At 58.6% G+C, this 22,426-nt stretch overlaps 3 protein-coding genes across 6 annotated transcripts in view; all 3 read right to left on the reverse strand.

Annotated features, from left to right (window-relative positions):
- Nucleotides 1-18,906, reverse strand: LOC144949030 (uncharacterized). Its single transcript, XM_078878820.1, has 6 exons — nucleotides 16,780-18,906; nucleotides 12,987-13,045; nucleotides 12,065-12,111; nucleotides 11,627-11,712; nucleotides 10,394-10,427; nucleotides 1-1,639 (listed from the first exon to the last, which is right to left on the reverse strand). The coding sequence occupies exons 1-6, from the start codon at nucleotides 16,895-16,897 to the stop codon at nucleotides 1,555-1,557; spliced, it is 429 nt and encodes a 142-aa protein (XP_078734946.1). The 5' UTR covers nucleotides 16,898-18,906; the 3' UTR covers nucleotides 1-1,554.
- LOC144949033 (ectonucleoside triphosphate diphosphohydrolase 5-like) overlaps nucleotides 1-22,426 on the reverse strand; it is a 274,189-nt gene that overhangs the window by 171,206 nt on the left and 80,557 nt on the right. The gene's annotated exons all lie outside the window — the stretch shown is intronic.
- Nucleotides 16,789-22,426, reverse strand: part of LOC144949029 (CLK4-associating serine/arginine rich protein-like) — a 25,830-nt gene continuing 20,192 nt past the window's right edge. For 2 of the 4 annotated variants that reach the window (XM_078878816.1, XM_078878815.1), the window contains exons 13-16: nucleotides 21,278-21,428; nucleotides 20,368-20,883; nucleotides 18,924-18,963; nucleotides 16,789-16,840 (exon numbers count right to left, since the gene is read on the reverse strand). In XM_078878816.1, coding sequence (XP_078734942.1) covers nucleotides 20,392-20,883; nucleotides 21,278-21,428 — 643 coding nt within the window. In that variant the 3' untranslated portion in view covers nucleotides 16,789-16,840; nucleotides 18,924-18,963; nucleotides 20,368-20,391. Of the gene's footprint in view, nucleotides 16,841-18,919; nucleotides 18,964-20,367; nucleotides 20,884-21,277; nucleotides 21,429-22,426 lie in introns of those variants that run through there. The other 2 variants (XM_078878818.1, XM_078878819.1) reach the window with 2 other exon arrangements.

A 22,426-nucleotide genomic window follows, 5' to 3' on the forward strand; every position in this document is an offset into this window, starting at 1 on the left:
GTGTGCGTGTCAGTGTGTGTGTCAGTGTGCGTGTCAGTGTGTCAGTGTGCGTGTGTCAGTGTGTGTCAGTGTGAGTGTCTCAGTGTGTGCATGTCAGTGTGAGCGTGTCAGTGTGAGCGTGTCAGTGTGCGTGTGTCAGTGTGAGTGTCAGTGTGTGTGTCAGTGTGCGTGTCAGTGTGTCAGTGTGCGTGTGTCAGTGTAAGTGTGTCAGTGTGAGCGTCTCGGTGTGTGCGTGTCAGTGTGAGCGTGTCAGTGTGAGTGCGTCAGTGTGCATGTCGATGGGGGAGCGGTAGCGGCCCGAGGAACCCGGCGGCACGGCCTCCCACAGCGGTGACGATTATTTGAACCGATCCTGGGCCTCCCCGAGCTCGACTAAGCCTCAAAAATGAGTACCTGGTGCGGTGTGTAATCGTCACTGGGGAGACAAAGGGGGCTGGGCGTGGTGATGGCCACCCACTCGTCATAGGTGCTTGCGAACAGCACTTGCCCAAACAGTGCGTCGTGGCTATACGGGGGATCTTCGTCTTTGCCGTGTGCGTGTGAAGGCGAGGCGCCCGAGTGCAATAACCCGGACGGGGGAGAGGGGGGCGAGAGGCGTTGGGGTGGAGCGGTGGCGCAGTGGTGAGCGCACCGTGATGTGAAACCGGTGAGGCAAATTCCGATTGCTCGCCACGGCTAACACCGGTGGCGAGCAATGTTCTACAGCGGCAGGCAGGCAGGCGGGTGGGTGGGTGGGCGAGCTGGCGAGCGGTCGGGTGAGATGGCGGGTGGGAAAGTGAGCAGGTGGACTCATGGGTGATCGAGTGGTTTGAGTTGTCAGGTGAGCGAGCAGGCGGGTTTGGTGGGTGGGTGTGTGGCGAGAGGGGGGGTGGCCATCGTTACACCAAGAGGAGCACTTACAATTGGGGCGCGGTCACCACCCCCCCAGCGCCCCCCCCCCCGCCCCCCCCATCAAAGCATTGCAGTTACTCGTACACCGCGGTTACCCCGAGGCCTCGTCGCCGCGGTTACCCCGAGGGCCAGGTTGTCGTGGTAACCCCGAGGCCTCGCCACCGTGGTTACCCCGAGGGCCAGGTAGTCGTGGTAACCTCGAGGCCTCATTGCCACGGTAACCCCGAGGCCTCGCCACCGTGGTTACCCCGAGGGCCTCGTCGCCACGGTCATCCTGAGGCCCCGTCGCCACGGTAACCGAGGTCTCGTTGCCGCCACGCAGTCACTCTGGAGGCCTCATCGCCACGGCGATCGCGAGAACCTCGCCGAGGGCCTCGTCGTTTCGGTCCCCCGAGGACTTCGTCGCCGCGGTAACCGCGAGCCCTCGTCGCCAAGGTGACAGCCAGGGCCTCGTTGCAACGATGACCCCGAGGGCCTCGTCGCCAGGATGACCGCGAGGGCCTCGTAGCCACAGTGACAGCGAGGGCCTCGTTGCCGTGGTGACAGCGAAGGCCTCGTTGCCGCGGTGACCTCGAAGGCCTCGTCGCCGTGGCGATCCCGAGGACCTCGTCGCCGTGGCGATCCCGAGGACCTCGTCGCCCCGGTGACCCCGCGTGTCTCTCCCTAGTGGCGGCTGTAGCGGTGGAGGCTCCGTGATCGCGAGCGGGAGCGCGAGCGTGACAGAGAGCGGCTCCGTGACCGAGACTTCCTGTGGGGGACACGGGGGGGGGGGGCAGGGAGGAGGACCACGGAAAACGAAGAAGAGGGGGGAGAGACGGAGACACGTTTCTCGACGTTCAACAGAACCTCGATACTTGCGAAGGTCTCGTCGAGGCAGGCCGAGCGCGTCTCTGCGTGCACAGCGGGCGACACTGGGGGGTGGGGGGGCGCGTGAAAACGTGGCAGTATAATTATTACGTGACATCATTATTATGATTACAGTTTCTGATGTAATTCCGCCAAACAATATCCGCTCATCGCCCTCACAGGTAGCGAGGACGACTCGGAGAGAAAGGATGACTCAGAGAGAGAGGACGACTCTGAGAGAGAGAGGACGACTCAGAGGTGCCAGGAGGAGGAACCACAGACGAGGAGCAGGAAGTCAGCAGCAGCAGCAGTCACCGAGTGGTGAGGAACCACATGGCTGTCGTTGGCGGTGTTGGTGGCGGTGTTGGTGGCGGTGTTGGTGGCGGTGTTGGTGGCGGTGTTGGTGGCGGTGTTGGTGGCGGTGTTGGTGGCGGTGTTGGTGGCGGTGTTGGTGGCGGTGTTGGTGGCGGTGTTGGTGGCGGTGTTGGTGGCGGTGTTGGAGGCGGTGTTGGTGGCGGTGTTGGTGGCGGTGTTGGTGGCGGTGTTGGTGGCGGTGTTGGTGGCGGTGTTGGTGGCGGTGTTGGTGGCGGTGTTGGTGGCGGTGTTGGTGGCGGTGTTGGTGGCGGTGTTGGAGGCGGTGTTGGTGGCGGTGTTAGTGGCGGTGTTGGTGGCGGTGTTGGTGGCGGTGTTGGTGGCGGTGTTGGTGGCGGTGTTGGAGGCGGTGTTGGTGGCGTGTACACGGTGACGATGGGACGTGAAGCAGCAGCGCCACTGCCGTCGCACGGAGGAGAGGGAGCAGTGAGGGAGGGGAGGCGGCAGAGGTGCTGTGATTGAAAGGGAAGCGTTGGTGGGGTATGGGGGGGTGGGGCGAGGGGGCAGGGGTGCGGCGCTGGCAGGGGGGGCACAGAAGAAGTGCTTTCTGCGGCCGCACGCTGGTAGCGCGAACGAGACGGCACGCGTATTACAACGCCCTGGGGGGTGAGGGGGGGATGGTGGGGGGGAGAGCTATGCAATGCTTCACTCCGGGATAGTGAGAAAGCACGATGACAGCTGTAGACTCACCACAGAGACCCGTAGACTCACCACACAGAGACCCGTAGACTCACCACAGAGACCCGTAGACTCACCACACAGAGACCCGTAGACTCACCACAGAGACCCATAGACTCACCACCACACAGAGACCCATAGACTCACCACACAGAGACCCATAGACTCACCACACAGAGACACACAGACTCACCACACAGAGACCCGTGGACTCACCACAGAGACCCGTAGACTCACCACACAGAGACCCATAGACTCACCACCACACAGAGACCCATAGACTCACCACCACACAGAGACCCGTAGACTCACCACACAGAGACCCACAGACTCACCACACAGAGACCCATAGACTAACACAGAGACCCATAGACTAACACAGAGACCCATAGACTCACCACAACAGAGAACCATAGACTCACCACAACAGAGAACCATAGACTAACACAGAGACCCGTAGAGACTCACCACACAGAGACCCATAGACTCACCACACAGAGAACCATAGACTAACACAGGGACCCAAAGACTAACAGGGACCCCATAGACTAACACAAAGAGAGGTTTGTGGGGAATAACAGAAATGTTCTGTACTTTTGAGGCATAAGCAATTAGAAAATAACACTTACAACCCAGGAATAAAAAAAATACTAAAATTTGTTCCACAGTGTTATACATGTGGAGGGAAAAACCAGAGGATGCGGAGAGAAAAAAAAGCGTGACCACGGGGAGAGACGCAAACTGCAAATATACAGCAGCAGGCGTCAGGGTCGGGATCAAACGCACGACCTCCCGCATACCAGACGAGGGAGTTAACATCTCCTAGCCACCGCTAAACAAGCTTTGCGCTAATAACATCATTAGTTTGTTGTCCTTCCTCGCACCTTTGATTAGCACGGTTGGCTACATAACGGTGCTAATAAAATTAAAGATACGTACAACAAAGCCCCTCCAGTGGCTACTATGGTGGTGGATGGTGGGGGGGGGGGCGGTGACGGTGAGCTGGACGCGAGGTGTTCTCGTGCCCGATGCCAATGCCGTGGCGAGCGCCCCTCCCCGCGCTTCCCCCGCGCCCCTCCCCTTGCTTCCCCCGCGCTTCCCCCGTGATTCCCCCGCGATTCCCCCCGCGCTCCCAGGAAGCGTCGCGGCGAGCGGGAAGGGCCTCGCGCCTTCGTCAGGAGCCCTTGAACGCGCGCCAGGCGGCACGGCGGCCGCACCAGGCGGCACGGCCACCTTTGAAGAACAGGGAAGAGGGGGGGGGCCCATTGCAGCCACTTCCTGTCCGAGGGCCCCACAAGAGCCCAACGCGCGTTTCCTTCTCCCCCTCCGCGAGGTTTAAAATAAATAATGAATCGTGTTGTTTTTTTCGTGGTGGTTCGCCGTTGCCGGTAGCGCGCCGCTCCGCGTCTGCTACCGGGCGACGCTCGCCCATCGGGGTCCGCGCGCTTCCTCCTTCTGGCCTTCAAAGCCGCCGGGCGCTGCCGCCCGTCCCTGGCCTGTGCCACTTGGCAAGGGCCGAGTGCCGGGGGGGGGGCGGGGCGCCCCCCTCTCTCGCTCTCTCCCCGTAGGATAACAGCCACGTGATGGGCCCACTCCCCCCTCCACACCCACCCCCCCCGCCCCACAAGACCTGCGCCGCACCCACCAAACCGGTCATCGGCACCGCGGCCCAACCCCCCCCCCCCACCCTCTCGCGGTGTGAACCGGCGCAGTCTCCGCCAACTCTGACCCTCCGCTCCACCGCCACCGCCGGCCTCGCTCTCCACGCGCAACCAAGAAGGGTCAACTGCCCCCAAAGCCTCCCCTCAAGATATTATTTTCTTTCTTTGAACGCCGCACGAGCACGCACACACGGGCACGGGCACAGGGTCATTACCGACTAGCGCCGCGGGACGCCGTCTCGCACGGCGTCGAGACGTTCACGTGGTGAGCCGCAGCGGGCCTGCTGCTGCTCCACCTACGGAGGAAGGCGCCGCTGAATAATAAAGTATCGCGACGACGACGATTATTGTTGTTGTTGTTGTTGACGTGCGGCTCGCCAAGCGTACAGGCCCCCCCCCCCCCTCGTGGGGCCGTGGCGAGGAGCGTATGGGGGGCCCGGTCCGGGGGCCCCCCGCAACCGACAACGCGACGCAGAAACTTCACGCCGCCCCCCGCCGCCCACCGTGCGCGCACCACAGACAAAGGTGCCCCCGCCTCTGTGTAGCCTACGCGGGCGTGGAGGCAAAGTGCCGCTGGTGACCGCCACCCGCGGTGGCGGGCGTGGGCCACACGGCCACCCTTTGTCCTTCTCAGCGCCGAGTCCACATCTAGCGGCGGTTCAAACACACCGGGGGTAGGGATCGTTCCACATCTAGCGGGAAGGTTCAAACACACCCGGGGTAGGGATCGTTCCACATCTAGCGGCGGTTCAAACACACCGGGGGTAGGGATCGTTCCACATCTAGCGGGAAGGTTCAAACACACCGGGGGTAGGGATCGTTCCACATCTAGCGGCGGTTCAAACACACCGGGGGTAGGGATCGTTCCACATCTAGCGGCGGTTCAAACACACCGGGGGTAGGGATCGTTCCACATCTAGCGGCGGTTCAAACACACCGGGGGTAGGGACCGTTCACCGCCGATGTTGGCCGCGAGCGGGGGAACGAACTTGGTGTCACCGGCCACCGCTTCTCACCCAAACACAAAGATCCCCCGTGTAACCTGAACAGACGTTCTGGGCAAGTGCTGTTAGCGAGCACCTACGAAGGCCTGCACGGTATACGAGGGGGGTGGGAGGCCACCACCACGCCCGGCCACCTTTATCTCACGAGTAGCGATGTCTACATATCGTACTAGGCACTAATTTCAGGCTAAGTCGACCTAGGGGAGGTCCACTACCTGTTCAATTATTCTACATCGATATTTTTCACAGGCGAGGAAACCAACTCAGGTCGCCGGGGTTGTAGCGCGGCGTGCTAACCTCTGCGCCTCCACTCCCCGAGCACACACACATACATACACGCATGCACACAACGCGTACATACACACACGCACACATACATACACGCATGCACACAAAGACAAAAACAAAGGTGGGTGGCCAGCACCATGCCCGGCCGCCTTTGTCCCCTCGTGGCGATGTTTACACATCGCGCACACACACATACACCCGCGCGCGCACGCACGCACGCACGCCCCGGTACATGAACACACGAGCGTGGAGGGAGGAAGGAGGTGTGGGAGGGTGCCAATGGCGGTGGCGGAGGTGGTAGCTTGTACGGCGAGAAAAAATAAATAATAAAAAAAAGGGGGACGCGTTTGCACCTCACTGACAATCCAATTACAGCGACAATGCAGCTCGCTGTGCCAGGACCCGCTCCTATAATCATCCACTCGCTCTGACATTTCCATTGCACCGCACGCGCTTATTAGAATTAAAAATTAGATATTCTCTCTCCGGGTTTTTTATGGCAATGTGGCGGAGGAGGTGGCGGCAACGGGTGGGCGGGGGGGGTGGTGGTGGGGGGGGGCTCCTCCCCGCCCACCACCCCCCTACCCACCACCCCCCCGCCCCCCGCACGAACGGAGCTCGGTGTCAAGCGGGGCAGTAGAAAGATCAACAGCGAGAAGGGACGCACTGCGCCGAGCTGACGAGAAGACATTCGTTTTGCGCGCTGACCTGACTTGAGTGTCAAATTAGCCCCGCAACACACACACACTCACACACACGATACACACACACACACACTCACACACACGATACACACACACTCACACACACACTCACACACACGATACACACACACTCACACACACATACACTATATTCTTAGGTTTTTTCGGTAAAGTCACGTAGGTAAAAAAATAAAATTAATAAAAGTAAAATAAAATAAAAATCACTGCCTCCGTGTGATTTTATACACACACGATACACACACATACACACACTCACATACACTATACACACAGACACTCACACACACGATACACACACATACACTATATACACACGATACACACACATACACTATATACACACGATACACACACACATACACTATACACACACGATACACACACACATACACTATATACACACACACACATACTATACACACATGTACACTATACACACACACTCACTATACACACACGTACTATACACACTACACACTATACACACGATAGACACACACACTCACATACGCTATATACACATACTACACACACATATACTATACACACACATGTACACGCAAATACACGCACACCCAAAACACACACACACACATATACACACGCAATACACGCGCACACACACACATTTAAAAAGCACTAATATGTATATAGATGTGTGCACGCATGCACACACACCAAAATATTTTATCGCGCGCACGAGCACACACACATACATACACAAATATGACAAAGTCAAAAATCCCCCGTATAGCCGAGCAGACTGTTGGGGCAAGTGCTGTTAGCGAGCAGCACCTATGAAGGCCGGCACGGCGCACGAGGGGGCGGGTGCCCAGCACCACGCTCGGCCGCCTTTGTCTTCCTCCCAAGTGACAATGTTTAAACACTGCACCAGGTACTCATTTGAGGTTGAGTCTATCTAGAGGAGGCCCAGTAACCGGTTCAGATAATCGTCACTGGTGTTGATCGTGAGCGGGAATTAAAGTCGGGTCGCCGGGTTCGTAGCGCAGTCCGCTAACCGCGAGGTAACCGCTCTCCACATACACACAGAGACAAAGATCCCCGGATAGCCTGCAACAGCTGCTAGCCTTCATAGAAGGACAGAACGGCACACGAGGGGGTGGGTGGCCAGCACCACGCCCGACCGCCTTTGCCTCCTCAAGTGGCGATGTTTACTCCACACCACCGCACCAGGTACTCATTTTAGGCTGAGTCGACTTAGGGGAGGCCCAAGACGGGTTCAGATAATCGTCACAGGTTTTGGCCATGAGCGGCATGGCCAACACCACGGTAACCGCTACACTACACACTTACAAACACACAAAGATCGTATTGCCTTCACAGACTGTTGGGGCCTATGAAGGGCGACATGGCACACGAGGGGGTGGGGGGCCAGCACACTCACACACACTATACATTCACGCGGTTACACACATGCAATGTACTCACAAATACACACAAAGACAAACATTCATACACGCACGCACGCATATTACTCACACAAAAACACACGTGCACACGTGCACACGTACACACGTACACAGGTTGAGAACCGCGATCATTTAGTCCACCTCTTGGCAGGGCTCACAACCAGAAAATTACCGCACGGCTCCACTTAACCCCCCCCTACTCCCCCAACACCCCTCCACCCAACACAAACAATATGTATAATAATCGTACTAAGAATTACAATACCACTGCGTGTAAACAATATGTATAATAATCGTACTAAGAATTATAATAACAATGCTGTAAACGGCAAAAGTTGCCATTGTGAATGTGAGCGCACGTGGGGAGGGTTTGTTTTTGTTGATTGAAAATCTGTGAAAAGAGCTTCACAGCTCTACAGATTCCTCCGGGATAAATAAATAAAGATTCTGATTCCGTAGTTGGTGTCGTCTAGTCAACTCGGTGAGAGAAGCCACTATTAGCACCTCCACCAACACCGCTGCCAACAACCACAATCATCGCCACCACCACAAACACCAACACCACCACAGCCTGTGGGTCTCCATGCGAGTCTGTGTGTGAGTGCCTGTGAGTGCGAGTCTATGGGTGTCTGTGTATCTATGGGTGTGAGTCTATGGGTCCATGTGTGAGTCTGTCGATGTCCGTGTGAGTCTGTGGGTGCGAGCCTCTCGGTCTCTGCATGAGTCTCCGTGTGAGTCTGTGGGTGCGAGTCTGTTGGTCTCTGCATGATTCTCCATGTGAGTCTGTGAATGTGAGTCTGTCGGTCTCTGCATGAGTCTCCGTGTGAGTCTGTGGGTGCGAGTCTGTCGGTCTCTGCATGAGTCTCCATGCGAGTCTGTAGGTGTGAGTCTGTCGGTCTTTGCATGAGTCTCCATGTGAGTCTGTGGGTGTGAGTTTGTTGGTCTCTGCACGAGTCTCCATGCGAGTCTGTGAATGTGAGTCTGTCGGTCTCTGCATGAGTCTCCGTGTGAGTCTATGGGTGCGAGTCTGTCGGTCTCTGCATGAGTCTCCGTGTGAGTCTGTGGGTGCGAGTCTGTCGATCTCTGCATGAGTCTCCGTGTGAGTCTGTCGGTCTCTGCATGAGTCTCTGTGCGAGCCTGTAGGTCTCTGTGCGAGTCTGTAGGTCTCCGTGTGAGCCTGTCGGTCTCTGTGCGAATCTGTAGGTCTCTGTGCGAGTCTGTAGGTCTCTGTGAGAGCCTGTAGGTCTCTGTGCGAGCCTGTGGGTCTCTGTGCGAGCCTGTTGGTCTCTATTCTGGGGTGTCCGTGTAAGTCACCGAGAGCGGTGTGATCGCTCGCAACAGAACTCCCCGTGTGAGCCACCGGCAACAAAGAGAGACATCAAACCTCGTGCATTATTAACGAGGGGGGGGTGGGGCACCGAGCTCAGCCCGTCTCGGGAAGCTCGCCTGACCCAAAACTCGAAAGAAATAACACAAAGAGGCCCGCGCAATTCAATTACCGGCGCCTCTGCCGCGCGCGGCTACCCACCGCCAAAAATCGATGCCAGCGCCGCGCCGGTACCAGAGAGCGCGCCGGCCAACCCAGCGCTAATTGTGCACGCGTGGCGGTGGCGGTGTAAGTAGCGCTAGTGATGATAGTGGTGGCGGTGGCGGTAGTGGTGGCTGTGGCAGTAGTGGTGTCGGTGGTAGTGGTGGCGGTAGTGGTGGCGGTGGCAGTAGTGGTGGCGATAGTGGTGGTGGTGGCGATAGTGGTGGTGGTGGCGGTAGTGGTGGTGGTAGTGGTGGCGGTGGTGGTAGTGGTGATGATAGTGGTGTCGGTGGCGGTAGTGGTGGCTGTGGCAGTAGTGGTGTCGGTGGTGGTGGCGGTGGCAGTAGTGGTGGCGATAGTGGTGGTGGTGGCGGTAGTGGTGGTGGTAGTGGTGGCGGTGGTGGTAGTGGTGATGATAGTGGTGTCGGTGGTGGTAGTGGTGTCGGTGGCGGTAGTGGTGGCGGTGGTAGTGGTGGCAGTAGTGGTGGCGGTAGTGTGGATGGTGATGTGAGTGGCGGTGGTGATGATTGTGGTGTAGGTGGTGACAGTGGTGGTGGTATGAGTGCTGCAGAATGGTATGCAAAACAGTCGTGTTATGCGAGAGAGACGCACATGGAGACAAAGTGAGAACGACTAGAATGACAGAGAGAGACAGAATGAGAAAGACAGACAAAAGTGAGCGAGTGAGCGGGTGGGTGAGTGAGAGACTGAATGAGTATATGAATGGGTGGATGAGTGCGTGAGAAGTTGAGTAGACAAGTGGGTGGGGGTGTGTGGGTGAGTGAGAAGGTGAGAGGGTGAGTGAGAAGGTGAGAGTGTGAGTGAGTGAAAAACGTTATTGAGTGGGAGAGCGAATGAGCAAGTGACTGAGTGAGTTCATGAGCATGTCGAGAAGTGAGCGAGTGAGTGAGAGAGTGGCGAGTGAGTGAGAGAGTGGCGAGTGAGTGAGAGAGTGGCGAGTGAGGTGTACCTGGACTTGTAGGAGGAGGAGCCGTAGTCTCGACCTGTGGGCAGGAAGAGACACGGGATGAGACACGGGAGGAGACACGGGAGGAGACACGGGACAATACACGGGAGACGACGCGGGACGAGACGCGGGACGAGACGTGGGAGGAAACTCAAGAGATGGGCGTTCTCTCCGCAAAACTGCAGAGTAAGAGACAGAGGCAGGGCGAGGCAGGGAGAGGCAGACAGAGGCAGACAGAGGCAGGGCGAGGCAGGGCGAGGCAGGGCGAGGCAGGGCGAGGCAGGGAGAGGCAGGGCGAGGCAGGGCGAGGCAGGGAGAGGCAGGAAGAGGCAGGGAGAGGCAGGGAGAGGCAGGGAGAGGCAGGGAGAGGCAGGGCGAGGCAGGGCGAGGCAGGGAGAGGCAGGGAGAGGCAGGGAGAGGCAGGGAGAGGCAGGGAGAGGCAGGGAGAGGCAGGGAGAGGCAGGGCGAGGCAGGGCGAGGCAGGGAGAGGCAGGGAGAGGCAGGGAGAGGCAGGGAGAGGCAGGGAGAGGCAGGGAGAGGCAGGGAGAGGCAGGGAGAGGCAGGGAGAGGCAGGGAGAGGCAGACAGAGGCAGACAGAGGCAGACAGAGGCAGACAGAGGCAGACAGAGGCAGACAGAGGCAGACAGAGGCAGACAGAGGCAGACAGAGGCAGACAGAGGCAGACAGAGGCAGGGAGAGGCAGGGAGAGGCAGGGAGAGGCAGGGAGAGGCAGGGAGAGGCAGGGAGAGGCAGACAGAGGCAGACAGAGGCAGACAGAGGCAGACAGAGGCAGGGAGAGGCAGGGAGAGGCAGGGAGAGGCAGGGAGAGGCAGGGAGAGGCAGGGAGAGGCAGGGAAAGGCAGGGAGAGGCAGGGAGAGGCAGGGAGAGGCAGACAGAGGCAGACAGAGGCAGACAGAGGCAGACAGAGGCAGACAGAGGCAGACAGAGGCAGGGAGAGGCAGGGAGAGGCAGGGAGAGGCAGGGAGAGGCAGGGAGAGGCAGGGAGAGGCAGGGAGAGGCAGACAGAGGCAGACAGAGGCAGACAGAGGCAGACAGAGGCAGACAGAGGCAGACAGAGGCAGGGAGAGGCAGACAGAGGCAGGGAGAGGCAGGGAGAGGCAGGGAGAGGCAGGGAGAGGCAGACAGAGGCAGGGAGAGGCAGGGAGAGGCTCGGCATGACGGGGAGACTCGGGGAACCCGGGCGCCACTGGGAGAGCGTTGCGGGTGCTCCTCACCGTGCTTGGGGCTGCCCGAGCGGCTGCGGCGCTCCCGGTAGTCGTGCCGATCGTCGTCCCACTCATCGCGGTCCTTCTCCCTCTCCCTGTATCCCGGGTTACACGGCGCACGGGTCAGAGGTCAGGGGTTGAGTTGTTGTTGTTTGTGCACCACTGCCAATGCCGCAGCAGCATCACTGAACGTCGTTAAGTTAACGAGGCGAGGCGGAACTCAGGAGACCAGGATAAGAGGCTCATTTACGAGAGCCTGTGTAACCAAAATAAAAAAGCAAATCGCCGTCAAACGGTAACTTGCGCCGGGCGCCTGGGGACCAATCGCCCGTGGGCTGAGCACGACGCAGCAGTCACTCGCTACGTCGCGACAGTGTTCACGGTAACGTCACGGTGTCTTGCCAATAATCACGGGGTGGTGGGGGTTCCGACTACGACGCCTCTTACTTTTGTCGCATTCGTCGAGCCAGCGCCCTCAGCTCATGCTCGCGCTCCTAGGGGCCACAACAACCACAGCAGCAGCAGCAGCAGCACCGAGAGCATCATCACGTCGTCCAGCGGCTCGCGACGACGCACCCAGAAGGTGCCCCCCACCCCCCCCGCCCCCTTTGTCTCCCCAGTGGCGATGTTTACACACTGCACCGGGTGCTCATTTTGAGGTTGAGTCGACCAAGGTGAGGCCCAGAACCGATTCGGATAATCGTCACTGCTGGTTTTGAGCGTGGAATCGAACTCGGCTCGAAGCCGGGTTCGTAGAGCGGAGCGCTAACCGCTGCGCCACCGCTCCCCGACACACAGACACGTGTACGCACGGACACGCACAGCAGACATGCGCATCTTTACATAAAAGTGAATGCTATTGTAATTGCATTCTGTATAAAAATTTAATGGGGTGTAATCCTAATTACATTTTGGAGAAGTGTAAATAATTGTAGCCAACCGCTGGATTTATTTATTTAATAATAATAAAAAGTGCCGCTCATTTGCGTGGCGCTGGCGAAACTGCGGCACCATTACCCCGAATGGCAATCTCGGCAACAGTTTGGGTAAAATACTCGCACTGTTTAAAGAGCGCACGGTGAAAACAAGTCAAGCCAAGCGAACGCATGCACCGCAAATATGCTCGCTCGCACACGCGTGTGTAGACAGAGACAAAGACACCCCGTGTAGCCTTTAACAGGCTGTCAGGACAAGTGCTGTTTGCGAGTAGCAGCAGCGCCTAGGAAGGCCGACACGGTGCACGATGGGGGAGGGTGGCCAGCACCACACCCGCCAACCTCTACATCCTCACAGCTCTATACCTGCTCACCCACACACTCACTCACCCAAACAGACAGCCCCACACTCAATCACCCCCACGCCCGCTCACCTCTCTCTCCTGGGCTTGCTGTGCCTGTTTGTGATGTGCGGCCTTCTTATCGGCTTTATCTGTGGTCAAGAGGGGGGGGGGGTGGGTGTTGGTGAAAGGTCCACATTCACGGTCAGAATCCAGGAGCGCTGTTTCTCACGGTCACATTGAACAGCGGAGTGACAAGCACCAGGCAGTCTCAACGACGGGTTTCAGGAAGGTGTCGCCACAGCAGCAGGGGTCTGACCACCGATCATTTGGAGTATTTTGGCTGCTATAAATTTCCACATGATAAGCCACTTTTTTGAGCTATCATTTGTGGCCAGGTCGCTTCTGAAAAATAAGTTCATACCTCAGTGGGTACATCTTAAACCACCTGATCTACATCGTTTCTAATCGTCCCCCCCCTCCCCCAACCAGTGTCATTTGACGATCTTGTTTGCCTCCGTGAGCCCGCACGTTAACAGCCCTGCAGTTTGCCTGCTCATGCCACCGCCGCCGGTGCCAGGGTGTCTGCTGGGAGCGGCTCTTAGAGAAGAGAGACCCTCCAGGTGGCACCAAGGGCCGAATCTCCTATGCAGGACTGCGACGTATGTACGTGTATGTACATGTATGTACGTGTATGTATGTGTATGTGTATGTTGACCTTCTTTCGCACCGAACGTAGCCGGACCGGGGAAGGGAAATAAACTAAACACAAATAGTAGTTCTAAAAACATGAGTTTGTCAATCTAAAATCTGATGATGATGATTTACAAGTGCATAGCTCCAGTGCCTTCCTACTATCGGAAGGAGGAGCGTTCCAGACGCGCATCTGAAAGCGCCACGCGATGCGGTGACCGCCGTCTTTATTCCGATGGCCGGCCAAGAGCCACTGCTGTGAGGGTGGTGGGCGGAGTTCGCCGTGATGATGATGGTCTACGCTACCACCACCACGACAGCTACCGACGGGACAGAACCACGGGGAAACATCGGGCGGCATGTGGCGATGGCGTGGGCCAACCGTGGCCGGCTTGGGACCGGAACCTCTCCCTGCGAGTCGACGTCGCGCGCTAATAAAACACGCGATGTTGACAACACATTAACGAGGTGGGTGGGTGGGTAGGAAGGGGGGGTGGGGGTGCGTGTGGGATGGGATGGGTGGGGGGCGAGCGAGCGAGGCCGCCAGCTCGTGACACACGCAAACGCGCGCACGGCCCTCCAGCGCTCACATTTCGGCGCAGGGTTTTACTCGCGAATGCAGTTTTTTTTATCCAATCAAAAAAATAATTATTAATTTGAATTTATTTTTGGGATGGGGGCGAATGGTGGTGGGGGTAAACCACCCCCCACCCACCCACGAACAAATTCAATTAAAAACAAGGTGAATTTAATATTCAATGAACGCTGTGGATTTTTTTTCGGGAGCGCCAGAACTGCAAATTGGCACGGAGGCTGTGAGCAGCGCGTTCCGGGGCGCGTGACAACGCGGCGCCGCACAGTGTTGAAAGTCGCGGCGCAATCACCGCCGCTAACCGGTTAGGGTAGGACCACGGCGCTGCACGCATGGTGCGTGCGTGCGGTGCGTGTGCGCGGTGTGTGTACACGGTGCGTGTACGCGGTGCGTGTACCCGGTGCGTGCGTGCAGTGTGTGCGTGCGGTGCGTGTGTGTGAGTGTGTGCGGTCTGCGACCGAGCATTCACACGCCTTCAAGTGTACCGAGACGAGAGGTCGCAATCGGGTACCCGATACCCGTACCCTACCCGATACCCGGCTACCCGTACCCGGTCGGGTACGGGTACCCATTTGCGAGCCTGGTGCGGCCGGGTACGGGTAGGCGGTGAGTCACTGTTTGTCATTTATTTCCCAACGTCTTGTCTCTTCTCACAATTAAAGTTCCTAGAATCAACCCACCCGCGCCTGCAACATGGCTTCATCCCAGAGGTCGCAATCGGGTACCCGATACCCGTACCCTACCCGATACCCGGCTACCCGTACCCGGCCGGGTATCGGGTACGGGTACCCGGCCGGGTATCGGGTGCGGGTACCCGTTTGCGACCCTAGTGCGGCCGGGTACGGGTAAAGAATCTGAGATTCACACAAGCACCGTGGTGACGTCACCGTTACTTAGGGGCGAACGCCAGTTGCAATTGTGGGCGCCCGGTCCGGCTACCGTCCAGCGCAAAGCAAAGCAAAGGCCGCTGTGACGGTGGGAGAGGGCAGGGGGCAGTGAGGGGGGGGGGGGAGCCAGGGTGGCCAGACACGATGCCCAGAGCTGCTGCGTTCGTCACGCCGAACGCGTCACCGGGTCACCGGCTAGCTGCTGGAAAATGGTGGCTACGTGACGAGATGCCGCAGCCAGGAGAGGGTGATACCCAAGGCGGTGTGCCGGGTTGATGGTGACGCGGACCGACCCGGGTGAGACCTAAGGCCCGATGATGCCGCGATCGAGAAACCCACCGCACGGCGGCGACGGTGCAAGTGGCGGGGGGGGGGGCGGCGGTGGTAGTGATGGGGGGGTGGTGGTGGTGGTGGGGGGGGGTGGCGGCGGCGGTGGTGGCGGCGGCGGTGGTGGTAGCACGAGCCACAGGTGGTGGCTTGTGCGACGAGCGGCGAGCGATCGGGTTAATCGCTATTAGCACTCGACACGACCGCAAAGTTTTCACAATTATCAATTGAACATCGGGGTGAGGGTTGGTGGGTGGGGGGGTGCCGGCCCCCCACTCCCCCTTTTATTTTGCGAGCGCGTGAGCGCGAGTGTGCGAGTGTTTCTCGGGGTGGAGAGGACGCAGCAATTAGCCTAAATAATTAATGCTCCGCAGCGCACGCGCAGCCACTTCTAATTAGCGCTAAAGCGGCGGCGGCGGCGGCGGGGCGGTCCGCGCGCGCTGGCCCCGAGTGGCGGCCCGGCCGATCCATAAAAGATGGCGCTGCGCATTTCAAAGTGTCAGGTCGGCTTAGGCACGCAGCCTCCCGGTCCGGGCTCACGGCCGCCGCGCTCGTCACACTTAATTCGGGACAAACCCCGCCGCCGACGGACCCGCGGCTCGTTAGGGTAGCGATCCGGCCGCGGAGGGGAGAGTGCGGACGCTAAAAAATTAACGCGCCGCCCGAGGGCCTGGCTAGCTAAAGAGGGTGCAGCAGCCCCAAACGGTTATTTAAATCTCGCGAAACGCCCGCCATCATCATCTCGCTCGCTCGCTCTCTCGCCTAACGCTGCCGGGATTGCGGTCGGCGCGAGCGGCGTGACCGACGTGGCTCCCGGCGTTCGTGATGCGGTGAGACAGCAGCGGGCGGCGCCGGGCCTCGAGTGGGCTTCGGGGTTATTGCGCGTGCACGCACCGTGAGTACACGCACCGTGCGTGCGTACGCACGCACGGTGCGTGTACTCACGGTGCTCAAGGCATCGGATGAATGCGTAGCCCCTGCAAGTGCTCACTCGTGGCCACAGCCGACGGCACGAACTCCGCTAGAGGGAGCTCTGGAGAGCCCTTCCAGTTGTCGTGTTTGGTCTGCTCTTTGACGCTGGCTGGCCGGGACGTCTCGGGTCGCAGGGGCGAGAAGAGAACCCACACTTCACCCCACCGTACACGAGCCGCCTATCACAACCTAACGGTGGTGTACACCTCAAGGGCGCCGCTGGGGGAGGAATAAGGGGTGGTGGGTGGTCGCGACATTTGAGAAACGAGCTCCACCGTTCCAACTGCCGCCGCCGGGAGATCGAACCGGCGTCTTTCCAGGGGGGGGGTGGGGGGAAGGGGTGGGCAGTACAGCAAGCGGGTGGTCAGCGCGCCCGGCGTCTAGGGGCGGACGCGGCGAGCGGGTGGCGACTCACATTGCTTGTTGAGAGCCTTCTGCATCTTGATCTTGAGCCTCTCCCGCGGCGTCATCTTGGCCTGCAACGGAACGGCACGGCGAGCGGCGCGGTGAGCGACGACTCTCACCGCCATCATTAACGCGCCACGCGCGCACCGCCAACACTCGGTGTGCCACCTAAACTCCAGCGGCGATTAGCTACGCCAGACAGGCGTTGCCTCGACGTCACCCCACCCCTCCTCCACCCAAACCCCCCATGCTTCTGTTAGCATCCCACAACTTGATTAACTCAGGGGTCTTTAAATAATCGCAAGCTAAGACGGAGACCTCGAATTTGCCACGTTGTGTCCCGAGAGTGGGCTGACATATTCAAGGAATTGTTGTTGGTGCGTGACAACGACGACGATGATGAGGACGATGTTCGTAACTTCGTGCGCTTCCTTCCCACGGGATCTTTTTATTTTTATTGGGCAATTAAGCTTAATTACTCGGGTCACTCCGAGCACAATGATGCGGAAGAACGCCGCCGCGCTGCTGGTGCATCGCGTGGGAACAGCGTGGACGTCTAGAATAATAAACACCTCCTCCTTCAAGACCCAAACGTCATCATGGTACACCTCCTCCTGGCTTTGACATTCCGCATCTTCCTCCAAGACACCGGCGGTGTAACCGTCGGCCACATCAGAACATCATCATCAGCAGGCCGACGACGCTGCACCACATCTCCGTCACGAATGGAAAACGGAAGACGGCCACAGTGGTGCGCGACTGTGGCCGTGCAACCCAACACGATGTGTCCAGGAGACAGACGCCAATGTGGAGGTGCTGCTGCTCGCCACGCCGAGAGGGCTTCAGCAGAGCGAGAGAGAGAGAGGAGAGAGTTCGTGTCGTTTCGCTGTTCCTCCTCCTCCTGCGTTGAAGGAGCGCAGACCATAGTGGGTTTACTCTGCGGTCTACAGGAAAATGGCATTCGTGATGATGCTGCTGCTGCTGATAATGATACTGCCGTTGCAGCAGCTAATGACACTGTTGCTAATGTTTCTACAGCTGATCACAACGATGATAATTCGATAAGGAGAACTCCTGCTGCTACTGCTGTTGTTGTTGACGATGAAAATGATGAACGTGATGATTGGGTCACCTCTCCCCAACACAAACCCTGACCCCTGACCCCCCGGCTTGAACACTCTGACCAGACGCACCAATCTGACCTGTTAATACATTAGTAATAATTATGCTTGTTTAGCCACTCAAGCCTCACCGAGTCTCGCGTATATCTCTCAGTGGGGGGGGGGGGGGGCGCTGATCACTGCCGAGTACGCACGTATGTATGTTGAAATTATTTCACAACCATACGTAGCCAACCGCGCCAACTAAAAGGTGTCGGCAAGGCGTGGTTCCAACGGAGCAACCGGCAAGTGTCATTGTCGGCAAAGCGTGGCGGCGGTGCGTTTGTATTTTTGTTTCCGCACGCCAGAGACGAGGTGACGTGCGCTCTGGCCGAGAGAGAGGGGGGAGGGGGAACCGGCGATGCCGGCGCATTCGGCGTCACCCACGATGTTTGCACCAGTAAAGGATTCACTTCGACTGGCACACGGTCTCAAGTTTTGGACAACCGTGTCACACGTGCAAATGCACGCACACACAATGACAAAGATTCCACCCCCCCTCCCTCCCGGATAGCCTTCACAGGCTGTCGGGGGCAAGTGCCGTGAGCGAGGAGCAGCGCCGATGAAGGCCGGCGCGGCGCACGAGCGGGAAGGTGGCCAGCACCACGCCTCGGCCGACTTTCTCTCCCCGGTGGTGATGTTTTACATGTTGTATACAGGTTACTCGTTTGAGGCCGAGTAGATCTAGTGGAGGCCCAGGACTGATTCAGATAATCGTCACCGGTGTTGGTGGTCGTGAGCGACATTCGAACTTGGGTCGCCGGATTTGTAGCGCAGTGCCCTAACTGCTGCGCCACCACTGCCCACACATACGTACACACATATGCATACAAGCACAAAGACACACATGCACACACACACAAAGATACATACACGCACATGTACACACACGCGTACACAAACTAAATCACACACGTGCACACGCACGAGCAGACAGACACGGTGTCTGCATGACTGGCAGCTGAAACAAAGACAAAGCTAAATTCTTACTGACTTTGGCAGCTCCAGTTTCTCTACCAGTCGGTGTGTCCGGCCTGCAAAACACAAAAACCCAATGAGCGAGGAGCACTCTGCAATCAACAGGTCACTGGACAGACCCACGCACGCACACGCACGGAGGCCAAGCCGACCTTAGGGAGGCCACTACCGGTTCAGATCATTGTCACCGGTGTTGGTGGCCATGAGCGGGAACCGAACTCGGGTCGATGGGTTCATAGCGCAGCGCGATAACCGCTCCCCACCAATATCGATACCCACCGTTCGCCACTAAGTGACGGTGATGTCACCACGGGGCCTGTGCCAGGCCAGGTGCACTTGGCAGGTCACGGGACAGACCCTGGTGCCATGGGTTGAATGAGATGACGGCAGATGCACCACCTGTGCCCCCGACTGTGCCAACTTGTTGTGTTTTAGCTGCCCGGTGCTCCACTCGTTGTTGTGAGTGTTGCTTCTTTGCCCTCCCGTTTTGCTGCGAGGCGTCTGCCTCCAACTTCCCAGTAGCACCTTTCACGAGCTGCCTTCACAGAGGCCGATCTTGACACCAGTCATTGCCAAGTCCACTCACCTCCATATCCTCTCGGACCACATCATTCCAGTCCGTGTCATGGCCCATTTAGCCCCCTCTATCCGGTCAAGCAAAAGCTGCTTGGGCATGCGGTGGCTTGGCATGCGGGCTACATGACCCAGCTAACGCAGCCTTGCTGCTGGAGTAGCTCATCGATGGGACTGTGTCCAGATCTTTCAAGGATTTGTGAACTCCTCACATAATCCAACCTGGTTGAACCCAGGATAAATCGTAGGCAGGCCAGCCTGAATGTTTATGACTGCGAAGTTGTTCTATTTGGGGGGTCCACATTTCACAAGCAAAGACAAGGGCATGACTGTGGCCAAGAAGACCCAAAGATTTGTGTGAAGCGACAAGCCAGGTAGCTTCCACAAAGCAGCGTGACACAGCTGCTGAAAAGATGCTGCTCGGCTGATGTGGAATGAGCCCTCTGCTGCCAAACTGGAGCTGGTCATAAGCAGACTGCGCAGGCATGCTAAACTCTCCACTTTCTCCAGAACTGCTTCATCACCAATAGGGAGTTGAGGAGGTGGAGCGTTTGATGGCACAAAATAACCAGGCAAGTGTTTAATTTTGGTGGGCAGCAATCACCAGATCATCAGCACACATAGCATGGTTGACCAATAGGGAGATATCCCCTCGACCGCACGCAGGCACCAATCAGCCTCCCATTGTATCTGTAACAGATGTAAATTGCTCAAGTACAGCCTCTGCTGTAAAACCGTAGCTGGTCATTAGCAGACTGCCATGGTCCTGAATCCTCTCCACTCTCTCCACAACCGCTCCCCACACACACACACACGTGTTAAACACACACACGCACACACGTGTTAAACACACACGCTCTCGCAAGCACGCAGCGGGGCGCTCTTACTTTTTAAGTCTGGGCCCGACGGCCTCAGCCGTGCCGCCCGGGGGGTTCCCGGAGAAGCCCGACAAGGAGGAGGAGGATGCCGCCGCCACGGTGGAGATTCCGGCAGCAGCAGCGGCGGCGGCGGATGCTGCCGCCCCCCCCACCGCCGAGGCCGGGGGGGGGGCTCTGAGCTTGAGCGCCGTGGCGCGCGGGGGCCGGGCGGGGGAGCAGGGGGAGCGACTGCGCGGGGACCGACTGCGCCCGCTTCCCCGGCCGCGGCCGCCGCTCATCTGGCCCCTTCCCCGATTCCGGTTCCGGCTTCGTGATCGGCTCCGGCTGCGGCTGCGAGTCCGGCTCCGGCTGCGAGTCCGAGGAGTCCGGCTCCAGCTCCGGCTGCGAGTCCGGCTCCGGCTCCGACTCCGGCTGCGGCTGCGAGTCCGGCTCCGGGTCCGGCTCCGGGTGCGGCTGTGGGCCCGGCGGCCCTGCCGAGGGAACCGTTCGGAGGAGCGGGAGCGAGAGCGCCGCGGGGCGCGCGACCTGGGGTGGGGCGCAGGGGGGAGCGCCGGTCACTTCCCCGCTCGACGGGACGAAGCACGCGAGACGAAGCGGCCCGCAGAAGCGGACCTCACAGCACTACCCGCGAGCACGCAGTAGGAGGGGGCGGTACTTCGTGGGGGAGGGGGGTCACGACACACGCAAACGGTGGAGGGGGGCTGGTAGAGAGGGGGGCGGGTGCGGAGATGGGGAGATGATTACCGAGGGCGGCAACCGATCAATGGGACCGAGCGGGTTAGAGGGAGAGCGGCTTGCGAAAGCGGACGTCGCAGAGCTACGTCCGAGCACGCAGCAGGGGAGGGGCGGCAGGAGTGATGTTCATCGTGCGGCAGGGTGGGGGGGGGGGGACACAAGGGGGAGATTCGGGGTTCGTCACCGCGAGGAGTAGGGGGAGCGGTTGCGCCGCTCGTGTGACGACGAGTGGGGGGGGGGAGCGGTGGCGCCGCGGTGCCGGGCGGCGCCAGTGACGGCTCGAGCGTGAGCGCGAGCTCGACCTCCGGCTCGACGAGGAGCGCGAGCGCCGTCTCCTGCGGGGGGGGGGGGGGGGGGGGAGTAGTCGAGAGGGGGGGGGGATGGAGATGGGGGGACGATTACGGGGGGTGGCAAATAATGAGCGCACGAAAGTCGTTCGAATATGTCCAGTCGAGCAACGAGAATGCAGGACCCACAGTGGCGTGAATCTGTGTGTCTCTGTGCCTCCGTGTCTCCGTGTCTCTGTCTGTGTCTCCGTGTCTGTGTATGCGTGTCTCCGTGTCTGTGTGTCTCCGTGTGTGTGTCTCGCCTCAACGTGCACATAGCCTGGCACAAGCGTCGTGGTGACGTTACCGCCACTTAGTGGTGAATGGCGGTTGTTGCTGTGTCTCCGTGTGTGTCTCCGTGTGTGTCTCCGTGTCCGTGTGTCTCCGTGTCCGTGTGTTTCCGTGTGTGTGTGTCTCCGTGTGTGTGTGTCTCCGTGTCTGTGTGTCTCCGTGTCTGTGTCTCCGTGTCTCCGTGTGTCTCCATGTCTGTGTCTCCGTGTCTGTGTGTCTCCGTGTCCGTGTGTCTCCGTGTCCGTGTGTCTCCGTGTGTGTGTGTCTCCGTGTCCGTGCGTCTCCATGTCTCCGTGTCTGTGTGTGCGTCTCCGTGTGTCTCCGTGTCCGTGTGTCTCCGTGTTTCTATGTCGTTGTTTACCCAACGGCACCATCACCCAGTGAGCTGCATTCTAACGCCTCCACACACACGTAGTCGGCTCCTCTGACACCCGCACCGTCGTTGCAAAACGTGCCTTCCACAATGTGCAAGAAGAATTCCCTGCATCTTGGCACGGCTGTGCACCACCTGTGCCTCCTCTGTTTCACAAGTCAAACGTAGCCGCTACCGCTTTTCAGAAAATCTAAACAATTTTATTTCATAAGATAAAGCCCACCGAGATATGTAGCTCTTTTTCAAAAGCGACCTGGCCACAAATGATAGCTCAACAAAGTGGATCATCATATTTAGGAATTCATGGCAGCAGTCAAATACACTAAACGCATGTTGATTCTAA

This window comes from Lampetra fluviatilis, chromosome 52, assembly GCF_964198595.1.
Source record: "Lampetra fluviatilis chromosome 52, kcLamFluv1.1, whole genome shotgun sequence".
Classification (NCBI taxonomy): domain Eukaryota; kingdom Metazoa; phylum Chordata; class Hyperoartia; order Petromyzontiformes; family Petromyzontidae; genus Lampetra; species Lampetra fluviatilis.

What these genes read in the sequence shown, in the direction of transcription:
- LOC144949030 (XM_078878820.1), bottom strand. Translation starts at nt 16,897, where the DNA reads ATGATGGCGGTGAGAGTCGTCGCTCACCGCGCCGCTCGCCGTGCCGTT. An exon ending in GAAGGCTCTCAACAAGCAAT is followed by an intron (nt 13,046 to 16,779) that starts GTGAGTCGCCAC and finishes TCTTGACCACAG; the next exon opens with ATAAAGCCGATAAGAAGGCC. An exon ending in CTCGGGCAGCCCCAAGCACG is followed by an intron (nt 10,428 to 11,626) that starts GTGAGGAGCACC and finishes TCCTGCCCACAG; the next exon opens with GTCGAGACTACGGCTCCTCC.